Source organism: Danio rerio, chromosome 9 (assembly GCF_052040795.2).
Source record: "Danio rerio strain M-AB ecotype USA chromosome 9, GRCz13ab, whole genome shotgun sequence".
Classification (NCBI taxonomy): domain Eukaryota; kingdom Metazoa; phylum Chordata; class Actinopteri; order Cypriniformes; family Danionidae; genus Danio; species Danio rerio.
In genome coordinates this window covers 51,877,501-51,903,945 of record NC_141029.1, presented here as the reverse complement: position 1 = coordinate 51,903,945, position 26,445 = coordinate 51,877,501, and the positions used below count along the sequence as shown (strand labels likewise).

The window sequence follows — 26,445 nt, the reverse complement described above, 5'->3', positions numbered from 1 at the left end:
CATCTTTTAGGATTGTGTAACTTGTGTGTTTTAGGAGCTGTTATATCTGCGGGCTCTGTTGGCTGTGAAAAAGCGCCGGCCCCCAGATGAGGTGACCAACCTGTTAAACGACACTGTGGACACGCACTTTTCTGCCATGCAGGGTCTGCCTCTCAGCGTCGAGTACTTCGAGAAGCTCAACCCAGACTTCCTGCTCGAGATTGCCAAGGAATATCTCGCACTGTGTCCTGCCAAGGTCTTCTCTTCTGTGCCTAGAAAACAATTTAAAAACATTTGTAATTTACCAAACAGTTAGAACTCTCTAATAACTGCCTAGTAACCAATCAGCACACTCTTTTAACTGCCTAAAAACCAATTAGAACACTCTTAGTAACTGCCTAGTAACCAATCAGAACACTAGTTGATTCTTATAAATACAGTGAGCATTCTAGTAACTTCCCAACAACCAATTAGAACACTCCAGCAACTGTCTAGTGACCAATCAGAACACAAGTGGATTCCTATAAACACACTGAGCATTCTAGTCGCTTACTAACAACCAATCAGAACACTAGAAAATTACTAGAAACACCTTGAGCATTCTAGTAATTGCCTAACAACCAATCAGAACACTCTAGTAACTGTCTAGTGACCAATCAGAACACAAGTGGGTTCATATAAACACACTGAGCATTCTAGTCACTTACTAACGACCAATCAGAACACTCTAGCAACTGTTTAATAACCAATCAGAACATTAGATAATTACTAGAAACACCTTGAGCATTCTAGTAATTTCCTAACAACCAATCAGAACACTCTAGTAAATAGTAACCAATCAGAATTGAAGTAGATTCCAATAAACACTCTAAACATTAGTTACATAGTAACTTTCAACAAATCGAAACCTTATCAGCCAATCAGTACATTGTAATAACCCCTATCAACCAATCAGAACACTCTGGTAACTACTTAGTATGTTACTTTAATGCCCAACATAGATATAAACATTAGATGTCGCCTGGCTTATTGTTGTCTATTGGACGGAATGCGTCAATAGCGTCGCCATCTTGCTACAGGGTAGCGCTCCTTTGAAATGAATGCGGGACCAAGGTACAGTGGACTGTGACCATCAAAAGCCAGAGATATACACATATACACATATAGCTATGATCGGGAGTTTTCCTGGATGTTAGTATGTAAATTTTTTTTCTAATTACGAAAATTATAATTTTACATCACATTTCTATATTGATGGATCATTGACCGCACGGGCATTCCTGACAAAAAGCTTGTGTTTGTGTGTACAGAAATGTACTATCCACCCCCCCTGTTAAATTTGATCTAATCATGTCCTGAAACACACCTCCTCTCCTGCTTTCACTTCTCATACTGACGGAGGGAGCGATTCGTTTGTGAATGAATCCCCCGAACGACTCTTTCACTTACGTTAGCCGACAATAATACCAGTTTCTGGCAGCGCAGCATCTCATTATCATATTTCTTTTGCATTGTTTGCTGATTTTATTCAACAAAACTAGCATAAGCCGAGTGTTTAGTGCGAGTTGCTGCTGCTTTGCCTTATGGTGGTTGCAGTAAGTGACTGTATCATCAATAACGTTACCTGATTAGCACAAAAGTTCAGAACATACAAAAACAAAAAAAAAACTTAATATTACCTATGAAATGTTCTGCCTTTGTGCTTTGTTTTCTTTGTTTGCTCGTTACTACACCCGTAGACAGCGCTAAAGTCCCGCATCTTCACGTAATAACACTGTTTTGACTATTGCAGTTGAATGACATTTGTCCTGGGAGCACTGTACCAATGTGGCGGCGCTATTGACGCATGCTGAGGGTCCCTATGCGATATCTAGTGTATATATCTATGAATGCCCAAGGTGTTTTTAAATAATTATTAGAGTGTTCTGATTGGTTGATGGGATGTAACTTTAAAGCCCAAGGTGTTTCTAACAACCAATCAGAACATTCTAGTAACTGCATAGCAACAACCAATTAAAGCTTTACTTAATGACTATCAACCAATCAGAGCACTAACAACAAATCAATACTCTAATAGCTACTGGCAAACACTTATAAACAAACATTTTTATAACTCAAAATCAACCAATCAGAACACTCTAGTAACTGTCTAACAACCAATCAAAACTCTTTTGTTACTGCCACCAACCTTCCAGAACAACTGACTTGCAAGGCAATAGCAAACACCCTGAGAACTGTAGTAATTCTCAAGCGACCAATCAGAACATGCCTTGCACAGGAATAGTAAGCCCATGTAACATGCTTGTAACCACCTAGGAACACCCTTGTTACATATAGGACACCCTAGCAACCACCTAGCATCAGTCTGCTTTGCATGCTTCATCTGGAAGGGGTGTTGATGTACTGTCCTCCTGTGGTTTATTGACTGGTGTTGTTCTTTGCAGTCTCCAGCTCTCAGTCAGCCTCCTTCACCTCAGCTGCAGCATGCCGCATCTGTGCTGGATACCGTGGTGAAAGTAGTGCCTGGATTGCTGCAGGCTGTCTTTCTGATGGCCAGAGTCCGATTTCAGTCAGGTAATATCACTTCAGACTTTAAAGTAAGGGTGGAAAATGGAAAGGAATATAACCCTTGGGGAAATTTATTTTGAGGGGCATTAGCCTGGAGACTATTTTCTTATAACTAAGCTCCAATAATTACCTGGTGTGATAACCCCTATAATTTCTTTTTCTCTTTTAAATTATTAAATTTTTTGACCTCAGAAATAATCGACTGATCTAAGTTTATCTTCTCTTTATGTGTTGTACAGGCGATATCGATGCGGCCCAGAGCAGCCTGCAGCACTGTTTGGATCAGAACCCAGCTCACGCTGATGCCCATCTCCTCATGGCTCAGATTCATCTCATTCAGGGCAACTACAAACTCTCCTCCCAGTCTCTGGAGCTCTGCCTCAGCCACAACTTTGAGGTGAAACTTAAACCTGACTGCACTCATTGTTTTTTTTTTATTATTGGAAGTGAAGCAGTCAGTCATGTTTACATTATTATGGTAATTGATTTCCACTTTAATTAAAATATATTTAAAGCAAGCATGATTAATATACACATTTTGAAGAAAAAACTGGGCATGTTTTTACTTAAAATGAGTTTAAACAACACAAGCTCTACATTTTTATTAAAGGAGGGGGGGGACTTAATTGTTTTGTGTTCAATCTACTTAAATTCGTAAAAAAAATAAAAAATAAATAAATGAAAACGATTAAAGGGGTGGTCCACTATGATATCATATTTTAAACTTTAGTTGATGTATATTGCAGCTGTGTGAACATAAACAACATCTCTGAATGTAATGCGCTCGAAGTTCAATGCAAAGAAAGACATTGGATTTTAAAGAGTTAGCTTAGCAAAGTCTACAGCGAATAAAGTTTGGGGACTACAAAAAAAAATACATCTGGGTTAATGAAATCATAGACGCTTCATGTTATGCGCAATGACCCCACCTAGTGAAGGGGCGTGACCAGAGGCACTGTAATGTTATAGCAGAGAAAGCTAAAATGCTGTTCAAATGCTGCTATTTCCACAGAGCTTCTTCTGTTTCTGTATTTGGGCTTCCGAAGGACATGACACAAAGAGAGAAGTGCTTGCAATTTAATTTTAATTATGTTCCAAAGAATGATAAAAAAAAAACATATAGCTAGCATTTGACAATGGACAGCTTCCAGAATCACAGTTCAGTGCTGAATTCAGCTAAAAACTTCTCAAAGGAGCAGCAGCTCCAACTATTATAGAACAAGCTGTGGATTGTGAGCCACAACCTATAAGTGTTTGTTTGTTAAAACTGATCTATTACATGCATCGTTTCTAGCATTACCAGTATGTTGTACTGATGATGTAAACAACGGGAAATGCTGTTTGGCACCGCTAACAATTTAGCTACAAATTCATATTTATCTATCAAACAGCTGTAAACACTGACAATCTCACCAGCGCTGCAGTATCTGTCTATGCGGCCACTGTCTTTGAGTTCTGCATCTCTAGTAACGAACTTGCAAAAGATATGTGAACATAACTTTTACAGTACTTACACATTTAGAATATATATGAAAGATACTTGTCAGATTTTATTTTAGAGAGCAGGCGTGAGGTTCAGCTGTGTCCTCTGTGTCATTTTCTGTTTGATTTAGTCTCAAACTGATACATCTAACAGTTACACTGACTGACAGTATTTACACAATGGCAAAGCGTGTGCTAGTAGATGTGTGACTGTTTTTTTCTCCTGCCTTCTGGCAGGCGCTTCAGGCTCCCCCGGACAAAAACCAGCAGACTGAGGAACAGCTTTTTCCCCAGAGCTGTTTCGCTTCTAAACTCTGACCCCTTTCATATTCATATATTCATTCTCTGTTCATAGCTAATGCAACCTATATATAATGTTCATAGTACAACCATCTGTAAATATAACCATAGTTTTTCTATAACTGCACTTTATAACTTATACCTATATTCTGCACTTGCTGCTATTGCACTTCTGGTTAGACCTAAACTGCATTTCATTGCCCTGTACTTGTACATGTGTAATGACAATAAAGTTGAATCTAATCTAATCTAATCTAATCTAATCTAATCTAATCTAATCTAATCTAATCTAATCTAATCTAATCTATTTACACAATGGCAAAGCGTGTGCTAGTAGATGTGTGACGCTTCCTGGTGATGTGGAGCTGATCTCCAAATCACAGCATTACATTATGTTATGTTAGCTGACCAATCAGAGCCTCTTGATGGCATATATAATTAAAGTAAAGTATATGAAAAAAATAACGTGATTTATTTTATTTTTATTTTTTTATTTTTTTTAACAGATGAAGCATGAGCACCCCATAAACACAACCAAGCCTTAAAAAAATACTCTGGACCACCCCTTTAAATTAACTTTTTGTGTTGTGACAGCATAAAGGAATAGTGTGAAACACAGCATTTCTTTACAGTGATGTTCTCTATCACTGTAAACATTTAGCATTGTATTACAGTAATAATAATGGATTCAGTTTACTGCTATACATCTGTTGTATATTATTCCTGTTAAAGGATAATAATTGGAAAATGCTTGAAATGTTATCCAAATTCTGCAATCAGTCAGCAAACAAACCATGGCCAACAAGACCAAGGAGGACCAAGGAGCTCTTGTGGACTTCAGGAAGGGACGAACAGGCTCACATGATCCCATCCACATCAATAGGATGGTCGTTGAGCTTGTCTCATACTTCAAGTTTCTGGGGATCCACATCTCAAAGGACCTTTCCTGGACCACCAACACCTCCAGCCTGGTCAAGAAGCCTCACCAGCGCCTATTTTTCTAAAGGCAACTTAGAAAGAACCAGCTGTCATCAGGTGTCTTGGTGAACTTCTACTGCTGCACGATAGAAAGCATCCTGACCAACTGCGTCACAGTCTGGCATGGAAGCTTCTCTGTTGCTGAGCGTTAGGCACTGCAGCGGGTGGTGAAAATTGCCCAACGCATCACAGTGACCACAGTGCCAGCCATTGAGGCATCCAGAAGAAACACTGTCTGCGCAGAGCACCCAGTATTTTAAAGGACACCTTTCACCCTGCTCACAGACTGTTTTTTTCTCCTGCCTTCTGGCAGGCGCTTCAGGCTCCCCCGGACAAAAACCAGCAGACTGAGGAACAGCTTTTTCCCCAGAGCTGTTTCGCTTCTAAACTCTGACCCCTTTCATATTCATATATTCATTCTCTGTTCATAGCTAATGCAACCTATATATAATGTTCATAGTACAACCATCTGTAAATAAAACCATAGTTTTTCTATAACTGCACTTTATAACTTATACCTATATTCTGCACTTGCTGCTATTGCACTTCTGGTTAGACCTAAACTGCATTTCATTGCCCTGTACCTGTACATGTGTAATGACAATAAAGTTGAATCTAATCTAATCTAATCTAATCTAATCTAATGATAATGTGAGAATTGTTGAAGATGTCTAAATAATTTTTGATTTGATTGTGTTTTTCTTCAGATCCGTGAGCATCCTCTGTATCACCTGATTAAGGCTCAGGCTCAGAGGAAGATGGGGCAGCTTCAGGAGGCCATTCAGACGCTGCAGATGGCCATGAGTCTGTGTGCTGTCAAGAGGACGGGCTCCTCAGCCAAACGACAGAGCAAAAGAGTTGAGCTCAGCTCTGCTGACTGCGTGTCTGTGTTCCTGGAGCTGGCCGAGGCTCTGTGGCTCAATGGAGAACAGGTTAGTGAGAATTCTGATCATCTTAGAAGTTATAACAAATATCAGAGAAACGGCTTCTCGAACCATTTTTTAATGAATTGATTAGGGTGGGACAGTTCACAAAATTGTTGGTTTGGTTTGTATCTTGTGTTCTGTGGAGTGATTCGGTTTACATGGTAAAAGATGTAGATGTAGTAGAGTAGGCATTTCATTCAGAAAGATTAGGAAAGGGTTTGAGAGAGTTATTACAATTAAACACACTCCTCCTGCTCAGCATTTCGGTTTGTTATCAAACTGACAGTTGGATGGGCGTGGTTAAGTATGTTAGACATGCCTAACCGTACGTTCACACCGAAAGCGGCAAAAGCGTCAAAGTAGCCGGAAGTCATTCATTTTCAATGAGAGCCGGCGGCGAGGAGCAGCGTGCCGCGTCTTCTCCGGCGTGGGCGTCGAGGAGAGTTGAAATCAAGTCAACTTTATGGTAATGAGCTATGACGCGGTTTGGCGGCAAGCAATCACAATGAAGACGTCCACCGCTTGATAGGAGTTCAGAGAACACAGACCTGTGAACTTTGGTTCCGACCACAGTTGTTCCCAAGGGTTTGATGATTGCGGTCGCAGGATTTACAATGTTTTCTTACAGGTACATGCATTAAATAAGTTACTGGCGAGTTACTGATGTGCATTAAAGTTATATAAATTTATCTAAAAAAAAAGCGGGAAACTCACGCGACGTGACAGTACAAAACTGTATATCTGCTTCAGGATATTTCAGACATATGGACACATATTGGATAAATAAAGCAAAGCCACAATGCACGCAACTTGATCTTCCATTGTTGTATGAATTTGATAAGATGTGCGCAACATTTTCACGCTAGAAACATGTTTTATGCAGGAATGTAACTGATATGCTGCAACGGCTTCTTTAAATACGAGATCAATGTAGCGAGTTTTGACGCTCTCGCCGCCGGAGCTGAAGGCAGACAGCGTTGTCGCCAGGGCGGCCAGAGCGACCTTGGACGCTCTCGCCGCTTTCGGTGTGAACGTACGGTAATACCTCAGACAGATGTGAGAAAAACAAACAGGAAGTGCATTTTCCATTTTCAGATTTTAATTTTAGATTACAAGGGCAATTTTTTTTTTCTTAATGACATATTCTGCATGATCATATTTTACATCCTTAATCCTACTCAATACCTAAACCTAACTTCTACCTTAATAACTATTAACTATAAGCAGTAAATTAGAAGTTTAAAGGCAAAAGTAATTAATAGTGATTCGTTGTACTCTAATATAAAGTGTGACCTTTATAATTAATGCTGCTGCATTAAAAATATTTTTTCTTTGGAGTTAAATGTGTTTTTTTACTTCCAGCATGAGGCAGCTAAAGTGATGCAAGATGCCATTAATGAGTTTACGGGCACACCAGAGGAGCTACGGGTCACTATCGCCAATGCTGACCTGGCACTGATGCGAGGAGATACGGAGCTGGCACTGAGCATGCTCAGAAACATCACGCCTGAGCAGCCCTACTATATACAGGCCAAAGAAAAAATGGCAGATATTTACCTGAACCACAGGAAAGAAAAACGACTTTACGTCAGCTGCTATAGGTAATGCATGTTATTTCCTCATCTGTCAGATTTAGTCCTCAAAATCACTATGGTCTCAGTAAATGGCATAAATTTATGTCCAGGTCACATGATATGCATTATACAGGCACAAACACGCACACGTGTACACACACACACGCACACACACGCACACTAATTATGGGCAAATTTAAGAGATCAATTGAAAACCAATTCATTTTGCTGAGAGGATGCCAGGGCCATGCATTGATAAAAATAAATCAATAAATAAATTTATCTTGAAACTGAGGTCATTATAATAAAAAAAAAAGTTTAAATAAAATGTTAAGTATAAACTCAATCGACTAATGTCGGAATATTAAATCAGTTCCATGCCTGTTCAATAAAGGTCAAGAGAGGTTTTTCTTCAATGTTTAACATATTAGAAATTTATCATATACAAATAAATAATTTGATCCTCAAGGTATCCTCAATGCAATGCAAGAGTTACATTCAGGGATGCGCAACACATGTCATTTCCTGATTCACACTTGTATACATAGTTAGTATTAACAGGTGGAGTTCAGTGGAATTCTTCACTTGTCAATCATTCTTCAGTTCTCCATTGGCCGCTCCCATACATACGTCCTCTTTTTCTACTAATTCTCGGCACAAGGTCAAAAAAGTACTAGACTTCTCATCTGCAAATTTTGTGCTCACAGGAAGTTTCGATGCAGAGCTCAAGTTAATTTTAGACAAGCTTCATCTACTTTTGCAAAAATGCTTCATTAGTATGCCAGACATATCACACTCGAGAAGAAGTTTGGTTAATATATCACCTTTAAACAATACAAATACTATTGTTTAGTGAAAAGAAAAAGATGATTAAAAATGAATTTGTAGTTAATTTTTCGTTTCTAAATTCATTCATATTCCTTCGGCTTAGTCTCTTTATTCATTTGGGGTTGCCACAGCGGAATGAAACGCCAACTTATCCAGCTTATGTATTACACATTGGATTGCACAGCTGCAACCTAGTACTGGGAAACATACCCATACACACTCATTCACACACATACACTACTGCCAATTTAGTTTATTTAATTCAGGTATAGCTCGTGTTTGGACTTGTGGGTGAAACCGGAGCACCCGGAGGAAATCCTCCTCCGGGTTGGCACACAAATGCCAATTGGCCCTGCTAGAGCTCGAACCAGCAACCTTCCTGCTGTGAGGCGACATGGCTAACCACTGAGCCACCATGTCACCTATTAACTAACTAAATTAACTAAAATTAAATAAGACAGAATGCAATAAACATTTTATTTAAACTTTTAAAAAAAATCTTTCACATTTACATGTACTTTAATATTGAGATTATTTTATTATTTTTATTATTTTTTGTTAATGCTTGGCCTTAAGCTTCTTCTGTATTTACTGGATTTAGTCGTTTAGATTAGATTAGTTTTTAACCCAGCTCATCCAAATTTCAAATAATATTGTCAGTAAACTTTTTCAGAAAATAAAAATGTCAGAATATTTTTTTTTTCATTTGTTGAAATTTAAAAGTATTGTTTATTTCACCAAATATTAATTCATCAGCTCCTATAAAAACACTGATATTGTATTGTGCTGTCTAAAATAAACAGTAAAACTTAAAACATAAAACTTATTTTTGTTATTTTATGCAGAATATATTTACATTTTGTTTACAAAACGTTTTTATTTAACATTTTAAAAAATAATCTCTAGTTTACATACATAAAATGTTTAATACTTAATTATAACATAATACTTAAGTAAAACACAATAAAAGAATCAACCTGTACATTTTAAAGCTCTGTTCCTGTGTTTATATGGCCTATATTATGTTTTTGTTTGTTTGTTAAGCACTTTGAATGGCCATTGTCTATGCATTGAGCTATGTACAGTATTAGCCCCAAATTCTGGTTAATGGAAAGAAGATTGTTTCAACACATTTCTAAACATTATATTTTAAACAAATTTCTTATAACTGATTTATTTTATCTTTGCCATGATGACAGTAAATAATATTTTCCTAGATATTTTCCTAGACACTTGTATTCAACTTAAAGTGACATTTAAAGGCTTAACTAGGTTAATTAGGCAAGTTAAGGGGGTCACACACCAGAAGTGCCGTTCGGCATCGTGCCACACATTTTATTAAAAACTGCTTTTATTCTAGCCGAAATAAAACAAATAAAACCTTCTTCTTCAGAAAAAAAATTATAATGATATTATATATATTATAATAAAATGCTCTGTTAAACGTTGTTTGGGAAATATTTGAAAAAGAAAAAAAACTTTCACAGCAGGGCTAATAATTTTGACTTCAACTGCATACAAGGCCTGGAGCTCTTTAATGTTATTCTCATATGCTGACAGATTTCAACACATGCGACGTTACAGCTGTGCAAACAGTCATCAAAAATTCATGTACACACTCTCTAGTTTTGCCAGCGAGTTGCATTAATATCTTTGTATGTCATCAGGGAACTGGTGGACAAAATGCCGAATCCTCACAGCTTCCTCTTACTTGGTGATGCCTACATGAACATTCAGGAGGTGGGAAATTACAGCTTCCTGCAGTTTATTTCAGTGTTTACGTTTGTCTTTCAATGTTGCAGTTAAACAAGATCTTTGCTTAGAAGCTCAAACATGTATTTCCTTACTTTTTTAAAGCTTGCTCTTGCTTGATGACCAGACAAATATTTACTGCATAATGTAAACAGCAATCCCTTATCCTTCCAGTGGTCACAAATTACTGAAACGGGATATTTCTCAGCCCTGTTTTAGCAAGATCATGTTTTTTTACCTTTATGACAAATTTTGACCAATATCATAATGCAGGACCGTGCAGAGACCGTCTGAAGGGCATGTGCAGGATAAATTTTTTGAAGAGCGGGGGGGGGGGGGGGGGGGGGGGGGGGGGGTGCGCGCGTACTGAAGAGCGGTGTTGTCGCGCGCGTTCTGATAAGCTGTGTAGTCGCGCGCGTACTCACACCGGTGTTGTCACGCGCCTACTGAAGAGCGGGACCGAGAGTGTGCCGCGTCGCGGGGGCACTTTTGATCATTTTGGAAGGGCACTTTCTATCCAAGACTAAAAAGGGCATGTGCACTGCACAGGTTGAGCCCTATGTGTGCACGTGCCTGTCATAATGATTATTACATTTACATTTAATCATTTGGCACAACTTTTTAGCCCGTGACCCCCATTACAACAATGCCAGTGACTCACGACACCCACTATTTTCTGAAGTGGTTATTCATTCAATCATTCATTTTCTTTTCGGCTTAGTCCCTTTATTAATCCGGGGTCGACACAGCGGAATGAACTGCCAACTTATCCAGCACTTTTTTTTTCGCAGCGGATGCCCTTCCAGCAGCAATCCATCTCTGGCAATTGAAGTGGTTATAATCATACAAAAGTCGCACACAACAGCTCACACACACCCAATAGGCCTATATAAACATGAGCGTATTGACAACACAAAAAAGTGCAACAGTGTAACAACCATATTTATTTTTCCATTTTGGTGGGCACAATTTTTAAGTTATATCACAAGTTTTTTTGGTTTAAAGTCACCACTCGGAGATCATCCTCCACGTTCAGTCATGGCCTGTATTTATTTTAAATGTATGTGAGTGCCATAAAAGTGTCAGAAAGTTTAGGCTTGTGACAAAATTAATCTGCTGCAATGGACGCTATTGCTGTGTTGTTAAAGGGAAAATGAAGCAGTCAAGTTTACATAATTTTGTAAATTGTTTTCCACTTTAATGAAAATATATTAAACAAACTCAACTAATGTAACCATTTAGAAGGAAAAATGCATGTTTTACTATAGTTTTTAGACCTAGGGTGCTGCCATCTTGGAATGTCGCTGTGTCTGACGTCACAGGGTTGGTTCCGCTCCCTCATCTGAACAGATACAGTGGAAATAAAGGACTGAACCGGAGACTAAACATCCTTATTTAACCCAATGGGTGAAGTTGTGAGCATAGAGCTGGTGCAAAGACAAGCATCAGATGTGTGTCTAATATAAAAAATATATACAGTATATTTATTCTATTTTACATTTTTTCCCTTTCAATTACCAATCATTTGACGCAATATGCTCCACTCTCTGTATTACACTGCCTGACTGCCTGTCTGGGTTTCAATCAGTCATTCATTGGTTTCAACCAAGTTCGGTGCTGATGTAATGGGGCGGGTGCTTTCACTTTTTACTACTACCGCCCCTCAGCTGTTTTCGTGTTCAAAGCAAACTCGGTGTGTTTTTTTCACATGACAGGTTTTCACATCCTTCATACATGTTGAGAGATCGTGTTCAAAGCAAACTCGGTGTGTTTTTTTCACATGACAGGTTTTCACATCCTTCATACATGTTGAGAGATCGAGTTGATCAACTTGAAGTGAGAATATGTCTTGACATAATCCACAAAGATGTGAAAAGTCATTTATCATTTAATCATTGCATTAGTCTGAATGTAAACGTAATACTTGACTCTGATTGGTCAGTCACATAATTTCAATGAATGTTATTTCCTGATAACAACCTCTGAAACTAATAACACACTTTTAATAACATACTTTGAATAATCTCAATTACATATATATGTAATAATGTTCCACTTGCTCTCCCCCCTTTCTGGGTTTTCGATCATGCCTTCCCCACCACAATATACTTGTATGCTTATCTGACATAGCACTGCTTTTGACTGTTTGGCCGAACAGATAATACTAGTAAGTTAGTGCTCATCCTACCATTTAATTATTTACCCTGTGTTGTTTTTTACTGCGATTGCTAGATTCACTGTTTAATTAGATAAATTACATGAGCTGGATTCACTGGTCAGATGCGCTCCTAGCACACCGAGGACATCTGCTGGTCACAAAAGTATCTGACATGCCCCGCCCCTTTCAAGATGCTTTTTATTTGCTTTTCGTTTGATGTGCTTCATCTCAACCACTTTCACTGGCAGAGTTGTAATAAAAACCAAATGCTGTTGGCTGGTTTTCAAAAAGGGGTGGAGTTACAATGTGTCTAGCCCTGTATTCATGAATTGCAGTTGATTACATCAAATATTGAACAAAAAAGCTGCACATTTCAAAGCATTGAATGGGAACTTTAAATTATACAATGTATCTGCCATTTCTTTCAGTGAGTAAGAATCGTTTTGATTTTCATCATTACACTGATGTTTATGTATATAAAAAAAAAATTATGTTCTCTGCTGACAGCCGGAGTTGGCCATTGAAGTGTATGAACAAGCCCTGAAGAAAAACCCTAAAGATGGAGCTCTGGCCAGCAAGATTGGAAAAGCACTGGTCAAAACCCACAACTATGTAAAGGTAAGTGCAGAAGAATCTTTGCATAAATACACCAAAACAAAGTGTGAGTTTGTTCCATATCTGATTAGTTTTGAAAAAAAATTCTGTTTTGATATGCACACATTTATTACTATTTCTCCATGTTTTTTTCTCAGGCTATCAATTATTATGAGGCAGCGCTGAAGAGCGAACAGCAGAATTTCTTGCGTTATGATCTGGCTGATCTGCTCATGAAGCTCAGACAGTACGAACGCTGTGAAAAAGTCCTGCAAGAGGCTCTCGCACATGATCCTGGTGAGACAATTATGAAGGAGTTATGACTGAATAGGTTTTAAAAAAAAACATGGCATTTCCCAAAAGATGCAGGTGATTTCATTGTTAGTTATCCAATCAGGAATGAAATGTGCGAGAAAGTGGAATATTTTTCTCTCTGGTGTCAGTTTCCACAAATTGCCATGGTTGTTTGTCATTGATATTAACCATCAATTATTCATTTAATTGCTCATTTTAATGTTAGATGTGTTCTTAAGTGGCAAAGGAAAATGTTTTTATCTTATAATAACAACACAGCATTTCTGTCTTTATTTTTCAGTGATTGAGCTGCCGCTGCTCACTGAAGATTGTCGGTATCTTGTTCTTCTTGCCAAAGTCCAGAGCAAAGTTATTAAAAATGATGAAGCATTGCTGTCCTTGCAGAGAGTGAGTTAAATGACTTTTTGTGTGTAGTAGTGTTGTTATTGTTAATTAAACTGAATTGTCTGCCAATTACATCAAGCTAAAATAAAATGTAAATAATAATACATAGAAATATAAAGAAATTAAAGTTATTTAATTAAGAGTAAGAATATATATGTATAGTTGAAGTCAGAATTATTAGCCCCTCTTTGATTATTAATATTTTTTCAATATTTCCCAAACGATGTGTAACAGATCAAGGGAATTTTCACAGTATGTCTGATAATATTTTTTATCTGGAGAAAGTCTTATTTGTTTTATTTTGGCTTGAATAAAAGCAGTTTAATTTTTTATTTTTTTTTTACTATTTTAAGGACAAAATAATTAGCCCCTTTAAGCTGCTTCCCCCCCCCCCATATTCTACAGAACAAACCATAATTATACAATAACTTGCCTAATTTACCTAACCTGCCAAGGTAATCTAATTACCCTAGTAAAGCCTTTAAATAAAAGCCTTTGAGCTGTATAGAAATGTCTTGAAAAATATCTAGTAAAATATTATTTTTGGGGGTAATAATTCTGACTTCAACTATATATGTATATATGTATACTGTATATATACAGTGTTTCCTCTAGGATTTTTTTCCAGCTGTGGCGACAGGTCTTTTACACAAATCTGCCAGCTACCTATGGCGGTATTTCAATGACAAATGGAGAAATGTTGTGTGTGCAGTATAATGATATTAAGTCAAGATCACATTTATGTATTACAAGCATGCAAATCTCTGCTTGCGCGCCGATTTCCTCTGTCCGTGTTAACAATTTCTTTCACGCCCTCAAATAAATGCTGCTCAAGCGCAGATCTTCTTGTGTGCTCTCCGATAAACGCTGCTGTAATGCCATTTATTGCGTTTATGTAACGAGTATGTCATAAAGCTGATAAATGTCAAAAGCACATCACAAAAGTACTAACGCTAAAACAAAAATTGCAAGAAAAAGTTAAATATGAAGGTAAAATCTTTATTTTAAATATTATTAAATAAGTACCTTGTAAGTATTCACAAAAAGCATAAATAATTCAACCTGAGTTAATTAATAGTCCAAATTACATTCAGAACTCTCTTCTGAAGTTAAACATTACCTTCTTTCACATAATTTCCCAACATAATAAATAATGTTGTACCCAATTATACCCAGAACAGTTGTGTGGTGTGGATGTGAACAGTTGTGTACAATGGTTGTAAAAGTGTTCCTCCTTTTGAAATTGTAAAAAACTTCATTCAATTCATTCATCTTGTCCCAACTCAAATAATTAAGTTAACAAAACTAATTTAAGTGGATTGAACATTAAGCAAAAAGAAAGTTTCCCCAGAAATTCTCCAGAATTGTGGTGTTTTAGGAAACAGAAAGCTGCTCCTACTCCTATATATATATATGCATACATACATACATACATACATATATGACGTCCTGTTTGTGGCACATTAGTATATGTGAGGGGGCAAACTTTTCAAGATGGGTAGTGACCATGGTGGCCATTTTGAATTCGGCCATCTTGGATCCAACTTTAGTTTTTTCAATAGGAAGAAGGTCATTTGACACATCAAAATTATTGGGAATTTCACATGAGGGATGTAACAAAACATTTAGAACTGGTGAAAATCAGACTCTCCCTAAAAAAAAACAAAGAATTTGGAAACATTTAATAGATCGTTTTAAAAACATCAATTCTACAGGAAATAGTTAAATTAAAGATGATTAGACTAATTTAGATTAAAAAAATGTATTTCTTTCTTTCTTTAATTATTGTATTTATCTACTATTATTTTACTTTCTTATGCATTGTTTTTATATTGTCTCTTTTATGATGAATGGTTGTGTAAAAATGTTCGTTGGATCAAAAAAGTCAGTGTGTTTTAATATTTAAAAAATAAAGAAAGTATAAAAAAAAATTTTGTTTTAGCTTATTTGAAAAAAATTGTTTGAACAAGCAGCAAAAATCTTTTTGTTGTTTTTGTTTGCAGGCCAGAGACGTGCAGGCGAAGGTGCTGAAGCGTGTTCAGCTGGAGCAGCCCGACTCGGTGCCTGCACAGAAACAGCTCGCCGCAGAGATCTGTGCTGAAATCGCCAAACACTGCAGCAGCCAGAGAGGCTACGAAAGAGCCGTCAAGTTCTACAAAGAGGCGCTTGTGTACTGTGAAAGCGACAGCAAGGTCGGTGCGGCTCCATCACTGAGCCCCTGTGTGTTTCTCTGCAGCTGTGTGTGTGCACTTACTGAAAACTGTCACCAGTCAGCACCTAAGAGAGCAAATTAACATCCTTTCAAATTCAAATTTTATTTGTCACATACAGCGTCATACACACACTGCATACATACACTATGATATGCAGTGAAATGCTTACACAAATGCAAATTTCATTTACAAGCCAGAGAGGGTTTAGCTTGACTTGAGGTGAAAGTTGATTGGTTGCTCCCACTTGTGGACTGTCCGATGGCATTTTTCTATTTGATTTATTTTTAACTAGAGAACAGCATGTAGCAAAAGGAAAGAAAAGCAAGTAGCAACTAGACAAAAAAAGCATTTGCCAAATGCCTTTTTAAAAAGCTATTTAAATTGTACATTTAAAATGATCTATAAATATACATTTTTACACATAAATTAAACAAACATTTATACAATCCACTTATTTATACATTTAAAAGTTATTTTTAAATGCATTGTTTTATTGCTTTATTAAAGGAGATTTAAAGACATAATTTAACCAAACACATTTAAATATGTCCTTTTATTTGTCCATTAACTGTCAATTTAAATTGTGATTTATTTATACACATTTTAAAGCTTCAAATATTAAATTTATAATTTAATTTTTTTTTTTTTTTAACCGGCACTCCTGGTCGCCCATATACTTAACCACTCGTAACCTTAAAACAATAACAAAAATAATAACAATAAGAATTTAAATTGGGCGAGGCAGTGGCGCAGTAGGTAGTGCTGTCGCCTCACAGCAAGAAGGTCGCTGGGTTGCTGGTTCAAACCTCGGCTCAGTTGGCGTTTCTGTGTGGAGTTTGCATGTTCTCCCTGCCTTCACGTGGGTTTCCTCCGGGTGCTCCGGTTTCCCCCACAGTCCAAAGACATGCGGTACAGGTGAATTGGGTAGGCTAAATTGTCCATAGTGTATTAGTGTGTGTGTGGATGTTTGTGTGAATGTTTCCCAGAGATGGGTTGCGGCTAGAAGGGCATCCGCTGTGTAAAAACTTGCTGGATAAGTTGCCGCTTCATTCCGCTGTGGCGACCCCGGATTATTAAAGGGACTAAGCCGAAAAGAAAAAGAATGAATGAAATGAAGAATTTAAATTTTGGAGAAATATGTGGATGAAGTGTCTGAATAACAATTTTGTAAACCTGGTTAGTAACTACTATACCAAACTTGGTGACCAATAAGCTGAAGACCGGGGGGGAGGGGGCGGTGAGTTAGGTATGAGGTGAGATTATGGTAGTTTTCCAGGAAAAATAAAAAAACAGGAGGGTGGCGGGAGATGGGTCTGAAATATGGGACACTCCTGGGCAAAATGGGAGTGTTGGCAGGTATGGATCTCGGACGAGAGTCAAATGATCTTTTTAGGCATATTTAGATAAACATACAACACAATACACAACAAAACAACACAGCACATACACACAAAACAACAACATAACAGAACACCACTAATTTAATGCACACCGTCCAGTCATTTAGTACAAAAACAATTTCAACAGACTATAGAATAATAGAGAATAAGTGGTCATACAAATTAGGATTATATTTTAAATGACGATGAATGTTTTAGCAACAAAATGGGTAAAACCTAGTGACTTAGGATAATGGCAAGATTTAAATCAACAATTAATGAGCATTTTGCTGATCTTTAAATGAGTCATTTAATGTCATCAAATGATTCTTGATCTGAACATTCCTGAAAATATCACTTGACATGTAAACAATTGTTACACTAAATTATATTTTAGTAGATATCTTCTATATAAATAAATATCTGCATTGTGATGTGTTAAACAGAAATTGGGGTAAAGAAATTTAAAGTGGGGCTAATAATTTTAGACTTCAATTGTCCTTAACCCTAATGTCAGTCTAATTCATTCAAGACAAAGTTTTGACATGCAGTTACTCTCACTTGAAGTGATTCAGTAATTAAAAGCACAGTATGTACTTTTGACCACTAGAGGGCAGATATTAAAAACAAACAAAGGCGTATTTTGGTGATGCCATGACTTGATTGTTGAGCCATGAAAGTTGTGGTTTTTGTTACATCCTCCTGGACAGCAGAAATCATGTTGATGGATGAATAAAGTATTCAACTCTTATTATCATGGTAATATGAAGCAACTGTATAATATTGATCTTAAAAAAAAAAAAAATTTCTGCTTTTATTTGAGTCAAAATAAGACTTTCTCTAGAGGATTATAGGAAATACTGTAAACAATTCTTTGCTCATAATTTGGGATATACTTGAATATTTTAGTATATTAAATATTAGAAAATCACAGGAGGGCTAATAGTTTTGACTTCAACTGTACATATAGTGCATGCTTTACTGCATAAAATAAAACGTAAAAGAGTTTTAGAGTGTGTATTCAGCACACGTGTTCATGTTCCTGTGAAAGTAACTGTGTGTGTCTTGTGTATTTGATCAGGTGATGCTAGAACTGGCTCAGCTTTACCTCACTCTGGATGATGTGGAGGCCTGTCAGCAGCAGTGCAGTGCCATCCTGAAAAACGACCCGGTCAATGAGTCCGCCACGTTGGTCAGTCCGGCTAAACACAATCTCTAGCAATCAATGTTGATTCAATAAATATAAAACTAAATATATAACAACAATGTAGGGCTAATAATATTGACCTTCACCAGATGATTTAACAGGTTTATTTGGATTGATTGGGGGATTTTGTCGATGAGTAAATCTTGAATAATATATAACAAATTAATTACAAGGATAGATAAATAAAATATAGTAAATTATAGTTTTCATGTATTCATTATTCAGGTACAGATACTGAATAATCAACACTGCATAGTCTTCATTGTATATTATTTAATCTTTATTAACGTTACAATAATTTTCTTGTGGCCGGATGTTGAAATATTAAAATGTTCACATAGTCACAGGCCTTAACCCTTAAAGACCCTCCCTCCTCCATGCCCAGATTGGTTCAAACTCGCTATATCACAACCAATAAGCATAGGTTTCGCTTTTGTTTGTGGACCAACAATGAGCTTTTTGAACAACACAGAATGAGAGATAGGCATACATTTATGCGCGGCTAAATAAAACGCAAAAAAAAGTTTTGCATGAAATAATTTTCATACTAAGTACTTTTGCATGCACAGCAGCACAGAAACATGACAAAACAGTGACACAGCAAAGACGAACTGCTGCTCTTGCTGTTTTCAAAAGACGCAAATGTAGGTGCAGCTGTTTGTCTGCATTGCAGACAACCATATCCAAATCCATATCCACAGACAACCATATCCATGCTGGCACATAAAACCTAAGGATGTTCCATATTGAATCTAGTTTAGTTATGTAACTATTTATAGTATAGTAAATATTTCTATCTATTTTTTACTGAGGATTTGCACCATGTTTATTTGGACTTTGACACATTATTAATTATTTTCTTATTTTTTTATTTGTTCATTGTAAGTGGTGTTGTTTATAGTAACTGAAAATATATTATTTAGAAAAAGTCAAATTTGCTTCACTGTTCTATTATTTTGTAACATTTTTTTTCTGTTTAGTTCATTCCCAGAACTTTTGGGCAAATACATTGTCAGTAAATAAATGCATTTTTTCCCCTATAGAAAAACGCCTTGGAATAACATTGAAATAAATTGCTATAACTTGCTCAGGGAATTGTGGATGTAGACAAAATTTATTTTGGAAGTATAAAACATCATAGCATGTATTTCTAAATAAAGAAAAACAAATTCCATAAGGTTTTGTTTGTAATAACTAGAAAATGCCACTTTTTTAAAAATCGTTTCTGGAAAATTCTGGAATATTTTCTGTCTGTTCATATGTTTTTGGACCAAAAAATATTTAAGACTGGACCTTTAAATGATACAGATTGAAACTTCAGGTTCTCCTGTTTAAAATGATATATGACACTTGAGGCTGGCTGCTAAAAGAAAAATAAAACCGCTTTTAAAAAAATAATATAGGCCCATTAGGTGCCCACAAAATACCTCTAGGTCTTTAAGGGTTAAAGGGACAGTTTACACAAAGATTAAAATGTACTCACTATTTACTCACACTTAATTTGTTTCAATATTATAGGAGTTATAACATTATATTCTTTTTGTGTTCATTTAAAAAGAAAAGAAAACTCATAAATGTTTGAAACAAGGGAAGGGTGTAATGAAAATGTCAATTTGTGGGTGAACTATCTCTTTAAAAATGCGTGCAGATGATAAACCTTTACTCCATTATGATTAAACTCTATATTAAACTATAATCCCAACATTGCATATCCTGCAATGTGACTATTGCGGATGCACACATTGTAATATCGATGTTGAAATATTGTGCAGCCCTTGAATACAGGTTAGCTGTCTTTACTTATTTACTGTCCTTGGCCAAAAACTTGCTCTCACATTGTTAGTGCTGTGTAAGCATTATTAAAATCTATTTTACATAGATATAAAAAAACTAATTTAAACTAAATAGATTATTGTGTGATCTATGATATGCTATAATAAATTTGAACATCATTGTTTTTCTTATTATTTACCATGCATATGTATACATTACATGCAACATTACATCATGAAAATGTACTTGAAAGTTCTGCAAACGTCATGGAATTTTAGTAGTAAAATCTGTATGAACCCTGTCTTGTTCTAACCGGAATCAAACAGATAAGACTTTCCCCAGAAGAAAAAATATTATAGGAAATACTGTGAAAATGTTCTTGCTCTGTTAAACATCATTTGGGAAATATTTGAAAAACAAATCACATGAGGGCGAATAACTCTTGACTTCAGCTGTATATGATTTGGTGACGGCCCGCTTCATGTGTTTGTTAGATGATGGCAGATCTCATGTTCCGGAAGCAGGACTATGAACAGGCTGTATTTCACTTCCAGCAGCTCTTGGAGAGGAAACCAGGTGTGTGGTTCCTCTCTGACCTTTCAGCGCATTACACCATTCACATAGCAGCTCTCTTAACCTTTCCCCTGTAGACACTCATATGAACCGCATGAGAAATCCAAGCATCCAGCACACTGTAATGAACTCATTTAATCTCTTCCCTAGACAACTACCCAACACTGTCCCGCCTCATCGACCTGCTGCGCAGAGCCGGAAAACTGGAGGAGGTGCCAAGATTCCTGGAGATGGCAGAGAAACACTCATCCAGGGCCAAGTTTGAGCCTGGATACAATTACTGCAAAGGCCTTTACCTGTGGTAAGATTATACAATATTGAGGCTTAAAGGTGGTGTTAGGGTTGCCAAGTGGGGTTAATAATAAATTAAACAAATAATTAAAACTCTCAAATGTATAACTAATTAATTATTTTGTTTGTTTACCTTCATGTCTGATGCGATTAATTGACATCAGAGAACTGTGAACATGCACGTGTTGTTAATATACAAATGTATATGTATTATACAGTTGAAGTCAGAATTATTATTATTATTGTTATTATTATTATTATTAAATTGAATTTCTTTTTCTTTTTTAAATATTTCCCAAATGTTGTTTAACAGAGCAAGGAAATTTTCACGGTATGTCTGATAATATTTTTTTCTTCTGGAGAAAGTCTTATAAAAGCAGTTTTTGATTCTTTAAAAAACATTTTAAGGACATAATTATTAGCCCCTTTAAGCTAAATTTATTTTCAAAAGTCTACAGAACAAACCATTATTATACATTAACTTGCCTAATTACCCTAACCTGACTAGTTAACCTAATTAACCTTAAGCCTTTAAATGTCACTTTAAAGGGCCATGACACCCCCCACTTTCGGTTAAAGTCTACTTCAGAATTTTTTCAAAAGATGCATGATTAATGGGCGTGGAGCTCCGCGAGCATCGGGCAGGAGTGGGCGTGGCCAGCAGGGGAGAGAACAACTGTTGTTGACAGTTAGCTCACAAACTGAGACACAAACCGTGAGACGCATTAGTTTATAGTTCACAAAGTTAGAATGCAAAGAAATAAACAGTGATTTAATGCCCTGCTACATTTGTTATTTGGAATTTCATATACACATAACCACAATTTATATCATTATAAAGATAAGTGTGTTTATGTAAACCGTATAAATGTGGATTCTCCCTCGATCCCCAGGTCTAAATTATAGATCCAAATGCAGACTCAGTGCAGCAGGTCTCCTGACCTGTCTATTTTAACCATTAGCCCTGCTGGTAATATAGAGGATTTAGGCAAACACAGCAGCACGGTGATGTGACTGAATGTGAACGAACTCCTGATAAAAGTCAACGTCCGTCATTCTTCAATTCGCGTGCTGCTCTCCCGACAAAAATGCTTGCAGCACACACACAGCTTTGCTGTATGATCGGCCCTGACAGGATCGCGGGGAAAAAACATGCAACAAACCCCGTGGATCATGGAAACAAACACATACGAGCCTTCATGAACGGCTACTGCGTGCCGTGGGTCTGTGTCTCACAGCTTGCTTGAAACTGGCAGGTCTGCCTTCGGAATGCACGTGCTCTCATGAATAATTAAGCAGCCGGCTCTTCTCATAGGATAAGAAAACTCCGCTATGAATAATAATGAGAAACCAACGCGTCATCATTGCACTTGCAGTACTGCGCTACGTCGCCGATTTTGATCCCGCCCCAAAAATCATTTTAAAGCCGGAAGCTGAAATTAGCTGACAAAAGCTCAAAATTATCCAGTTTTCCCCACAATTAAAGCTGACAGGTGCTAACATTGTCTTAACTGATGCTCAACACAAACAAATCTGTCAATATAAAAAAAAAGTTCTCCAGGGTGCCCTGAACCTTTAAGCTGTATAGAAGTGTCTTGAAGAATATCTAGTCAACTATTATTTACTGTCATCATGGCAAAGTTAAAATAAATCAGTTATTAGAATTAAGTTATTAAAACTATTATGTGCAGAAATGTGTTAAAAAATAAACAGGGGGCTAATAATTCAGGGGGGCTAATACTTCTGACATCAACTGTATATCATAAAATAAGTTAAATATTATTGCTGGGATATTTGTTATTATTTTTTGATAGGTTACAGAACAAACCTCTGTTGTACAGTGACTTGCCTAGTTAACCTAATTAACCTAGTTAAGCCTTTAAATGTCACTTTAAGCTGAATACTAGTGTCTTGTAAAATATTATGTGTTGTCATCAATACAAAAAGGAAATGAAATTAAATCTTTAATTTTAAGAAATTTTATTAAAATTATTGTTTAAAATGGGCTGAAAACCATCTATTTTTATTAGCATTTTCTAATAAATACTGTACTATATACACTCATCTGCCACTTTATTAGGTACACCTAATCAGACACCTGTCCATCTGCTCGTTAACGCAAATTTCTAATCAGCCAATCACATGGCAGAAACTTGCATTTAGACATGTAGACATGGTCAAGATGATCTGCTGCAGATCAAACCAAGCATCATAATTGGGAAGAAAGGGGATTTAAGTGACTTTGAACATGGCATGGTTGTTGGTGCCTGACGAGCTGGTCTGAGTATTTCAGAAACTGCTGATTTACTGGAATTTTCATAAACAAACATCTCTAGGGTTTACAGAGAATGTTCTGTAAAAGAGAAAAAATCCAGTGAGCGGCAGTTCTGTGGGTGCAAATGCCTTGTTGATGTCAGAAGGCAGAGGAGAATGGCCAGACTGGTTCCAGCTGATAGGAAGGCAACAGTAACTCAAATAACCACTCGTTACAAACGAGGTATACAGAAGAGCATCTCTGAACACACAACACATCCAACCTTGAGGCAGATGGGCTATAGCAGCAAAAGACCACACCAGGTGCCACTCCTGTCAGCTAAGAACAGCAAACTGAGGCTACAATTCACACAGGCTCACCAAAACTGGACAATAGACGATTGGAGAAACGTTGTTTGGTCTGATGAGTCTCCATTTCTGTTGTGACATTCAGATTGTAGGGTCAGAATTTGCCGTCAACAACATAAAAGCATGGATCCATCGTGGCTTGTGTCAACGGTTCAGGCTAGTGGTGGTGGTGTAATGGTGTGAGGGATATTTTCTTGGCACACTTTGGGCCCAATAGTACCAATTGAGCATTGTGTCAACACCACAGCCTACCTGAGTATTGTTGCTGACCATGTCCATCCTTTTATGACTACCGTGTACCCATTTTCAAATGGCTACTTAAAGCAGGATTACGCACCATGTCATAAAGCACGAATCATCTCAGACTGGTTTTTTTGAACATGACAATGAGTTCACTGACCTCAAATGGCCTCCACAGTCACCAGATCCTCAATACAATAGAGCCCCTTTGGGATGTGGTGGAACAGGAGATTCGCATCATGGATGTGCAGCCAACAAATCTGCAGCAACTGCGTGATGCTATCATGTCAATATAGACCAAAATAATATTTCCAGTACCTTGTTAAATCTATGCCACAAAGAATTAAAGCAGTTCTGAAGGCAAAAGGGGGTCTAACCTATGGCCGGTGCCCGCCTCTTGGGCAGTATTCTTAGTCTGTCATGGAAACAAGGAGCAAGTAACAGAATTTATTAGGAACAACAAAGCACATGAGCTGATATGTAGATTGCTGGTAGATGACAGGTGACTTAATCAGGAAGTAAGTGAATCTCATAGAATAAAGATAGTTACTAAAACTGGTAACAAGTTCGAGCAGCCGTCAACAGAGAAGATCAAAAGTCCAATGAAGTCCTCAACAGAGAAGATCAAAAGTCCAACGGCACAAATTCTTCGAGCTCTCTTACCACCAGCAACTTAGCGACGAGGGCCTGACAGGGCACAGACAAACCGTGAGGACAACAAACTGACAATGTGAGACAGGAACGCTAAACAGATATAGGCGCAGTACTTCACGTGACCACCCAGCTGATGACATGTAAACACAACTGACAGCCACGCGACTTCCACATAGACACAGAGAGAGAGACACACACACACACGCACACACACGCAGACAACACACACACGCAGACACATCATAGAAGAAACAGACAGATCCACAATCGTGACACGGGCATTCTGTTTGAATGGGGAAACATGAAATTCTCACGTCTGGTCCAAGCCTCTCCCCTGGAGAATTGTCATTCTGTAACGATCACTGATTGGCTCCTGTACTAGAAGGTGGGCTTTATTCGCCATATAGCAATAGCTGATTGGCTACTGTACTAGAAGGCGGGCTCTTTTCGCCATATAGCGATGGCTGATTGGCTACTGTACTAGTTGGCGGAGCTTCAGCCGATATATTGACAGTTACAATTTTTCCTATTCAAAAGTATACAAGGGACATGTCTTGTGTATTCTTTAGTCTTTGTTCGTACTCCAATAATACAATTCTTTCCTGATGAATGATGCTGATAATTTTTTGCTTTGCATCACACAAATGAATTGCATTTTTAAAATATATTTGCATTTAAAATAACCTTTACATTTTAATATTTCAAACATTTCTTTCTGCAGCAAGGAGATCTGATTTTCATATTCGTATTGTAAATGTATTGTAACCCGTTTACTGTGCTCTGTTTGCTGAATGGGATACAATGAAGTAAATCTCACAAATTTACATTTGACTTTACAGTTATTCTTATTTTTTATTCTGAATTTGATACGCACATGTATAGTATAATGATCTTCTGCGTCTCAAAGGTACACTGGTGAACCCAACGATGGGTTGCGTCACTTTAACAAAGCCCGAAAAGACAATGACTGGGGCCAGAACGCAGTTTACAACATGATTGAGATTTGCCTCAACCCTGACAACGAAACCATCGGAGGAGAAGTGTTTGAGAACCTGGACGGAGACATGGGGTGATGTGTTTTTAATTTTCTTTTTGTATAATCTAAAATCAAGATTAAAGGGCTATTTTACCCCTTTTACAAGATGTAATGTATGTATGTTGTATCTCCAGAATGTGTCTGTAAAGCTTCAGCTCAAAAACCATCAGATTATTTATTATACAATGCTTACAATGCCCATTTTGAGGTCAGAGGAAAAAGTAGTTGTTTTTGTAGCCTGTGCTTTTAAATGCAAATGAGACCGTTCTGCCCACCTCTGCCCCCTCTGTTCCTACATGCGTGTCTGCTTCCACTGCAGCATGTGAGATAAACAGCAGTCAGTGACAGAGACAGGCACAAATGAAATGGAAATGCAGTTTATTAGTCAAAATACAAAGTAATTAATAATAATATAAACTTATTTAATGCATTTGTTATGGAGTTTATTCAAGCCTTTCTGCAATGATGAGTCACACACAAATGCTGCTACAAAGTACGCAGTCGACACACGCACACACACTTTTAACTCTGAACTGTTTTTGCACGTCTACTTGTGGCAATTGTGACAGGATACAAGTTAATATACACTGCTATATGGATATCCAGTGTGCTACTGTAC

General features: G+C 37.1%; 2 protein-coding genes across 3 annotated transcripts in view; one reads left to right on the top strand and one right to left on the bottom strand.

Moving 5' to 3' along the window:
• The window catches only part of slc38a11 (solute carrier family 38 member 11), a 243,842-nt gene that overhangs the window by 199,174 nt on the left and 18,223 nt on the right, over window positions 1–26,445 (bottom strand). The window lies entirely within an intron of this gene.
• ttc21b (tetratricopeptide repeat domain 21B) overlaps window positions 1–26,445 on the top strand; it is a 63,937-nt gene that overhangs the window by 29,199 nt on the left and 8,293 nt on the right. For both annotated transcript variants that reach the window (NM_001128258.2, XM_087266995.1), the window contains 14 exons: window positions 35–235; window positions 2,424–2,553; window positions 2,787–2,944; window positions 6,015–6,239; window positions 7,596–7,834; window positions 10,303–10,375; window positions 13,053–13,163; window positions 13,298–13,436; window positions 13,735–13,841; window positions 15,842–16,030; window positions 18,512–18,622; window positions 20,905–20,986; window positions 21,134–21,284; window positions 25,698–25,859. In NM_001128258.2, the coding sequence (NP_001121730.2) occupies window positions 35–235; window positions 2,424–2,553; window positions 2,787–2,944; window positions 6,015–6,239; window positions 7,596–7,834; window positions 10,303–10,375; window positions 13,053–13,163; window positions 13,298–13,436; window positions 13,735–13,841; window positions 15,842–16,030; window positions 18,512–18,622; window positions 20,905–20,986; window positions 21,134–21,284; window positions 25,698–25,859 (2,078 nt within the window). The remainder of the gene's footprint in view (window positions 1–34; window positions 236–2,423; window positions 2,554–2,786; window positions 2,945–6,014; window positions 6,240–7,595; window positions 7,835–10,302; window positions 10,376–13,052; window positions 13,164–13,297; window positions 13,437–13,734; window positions 13,842–15,841; window positions 16,031–18,511; window positions 18,623–20,904; window positions 20,987–21,133; window positions 21,285–25,697; window positions 25,860–26,445) is intronic.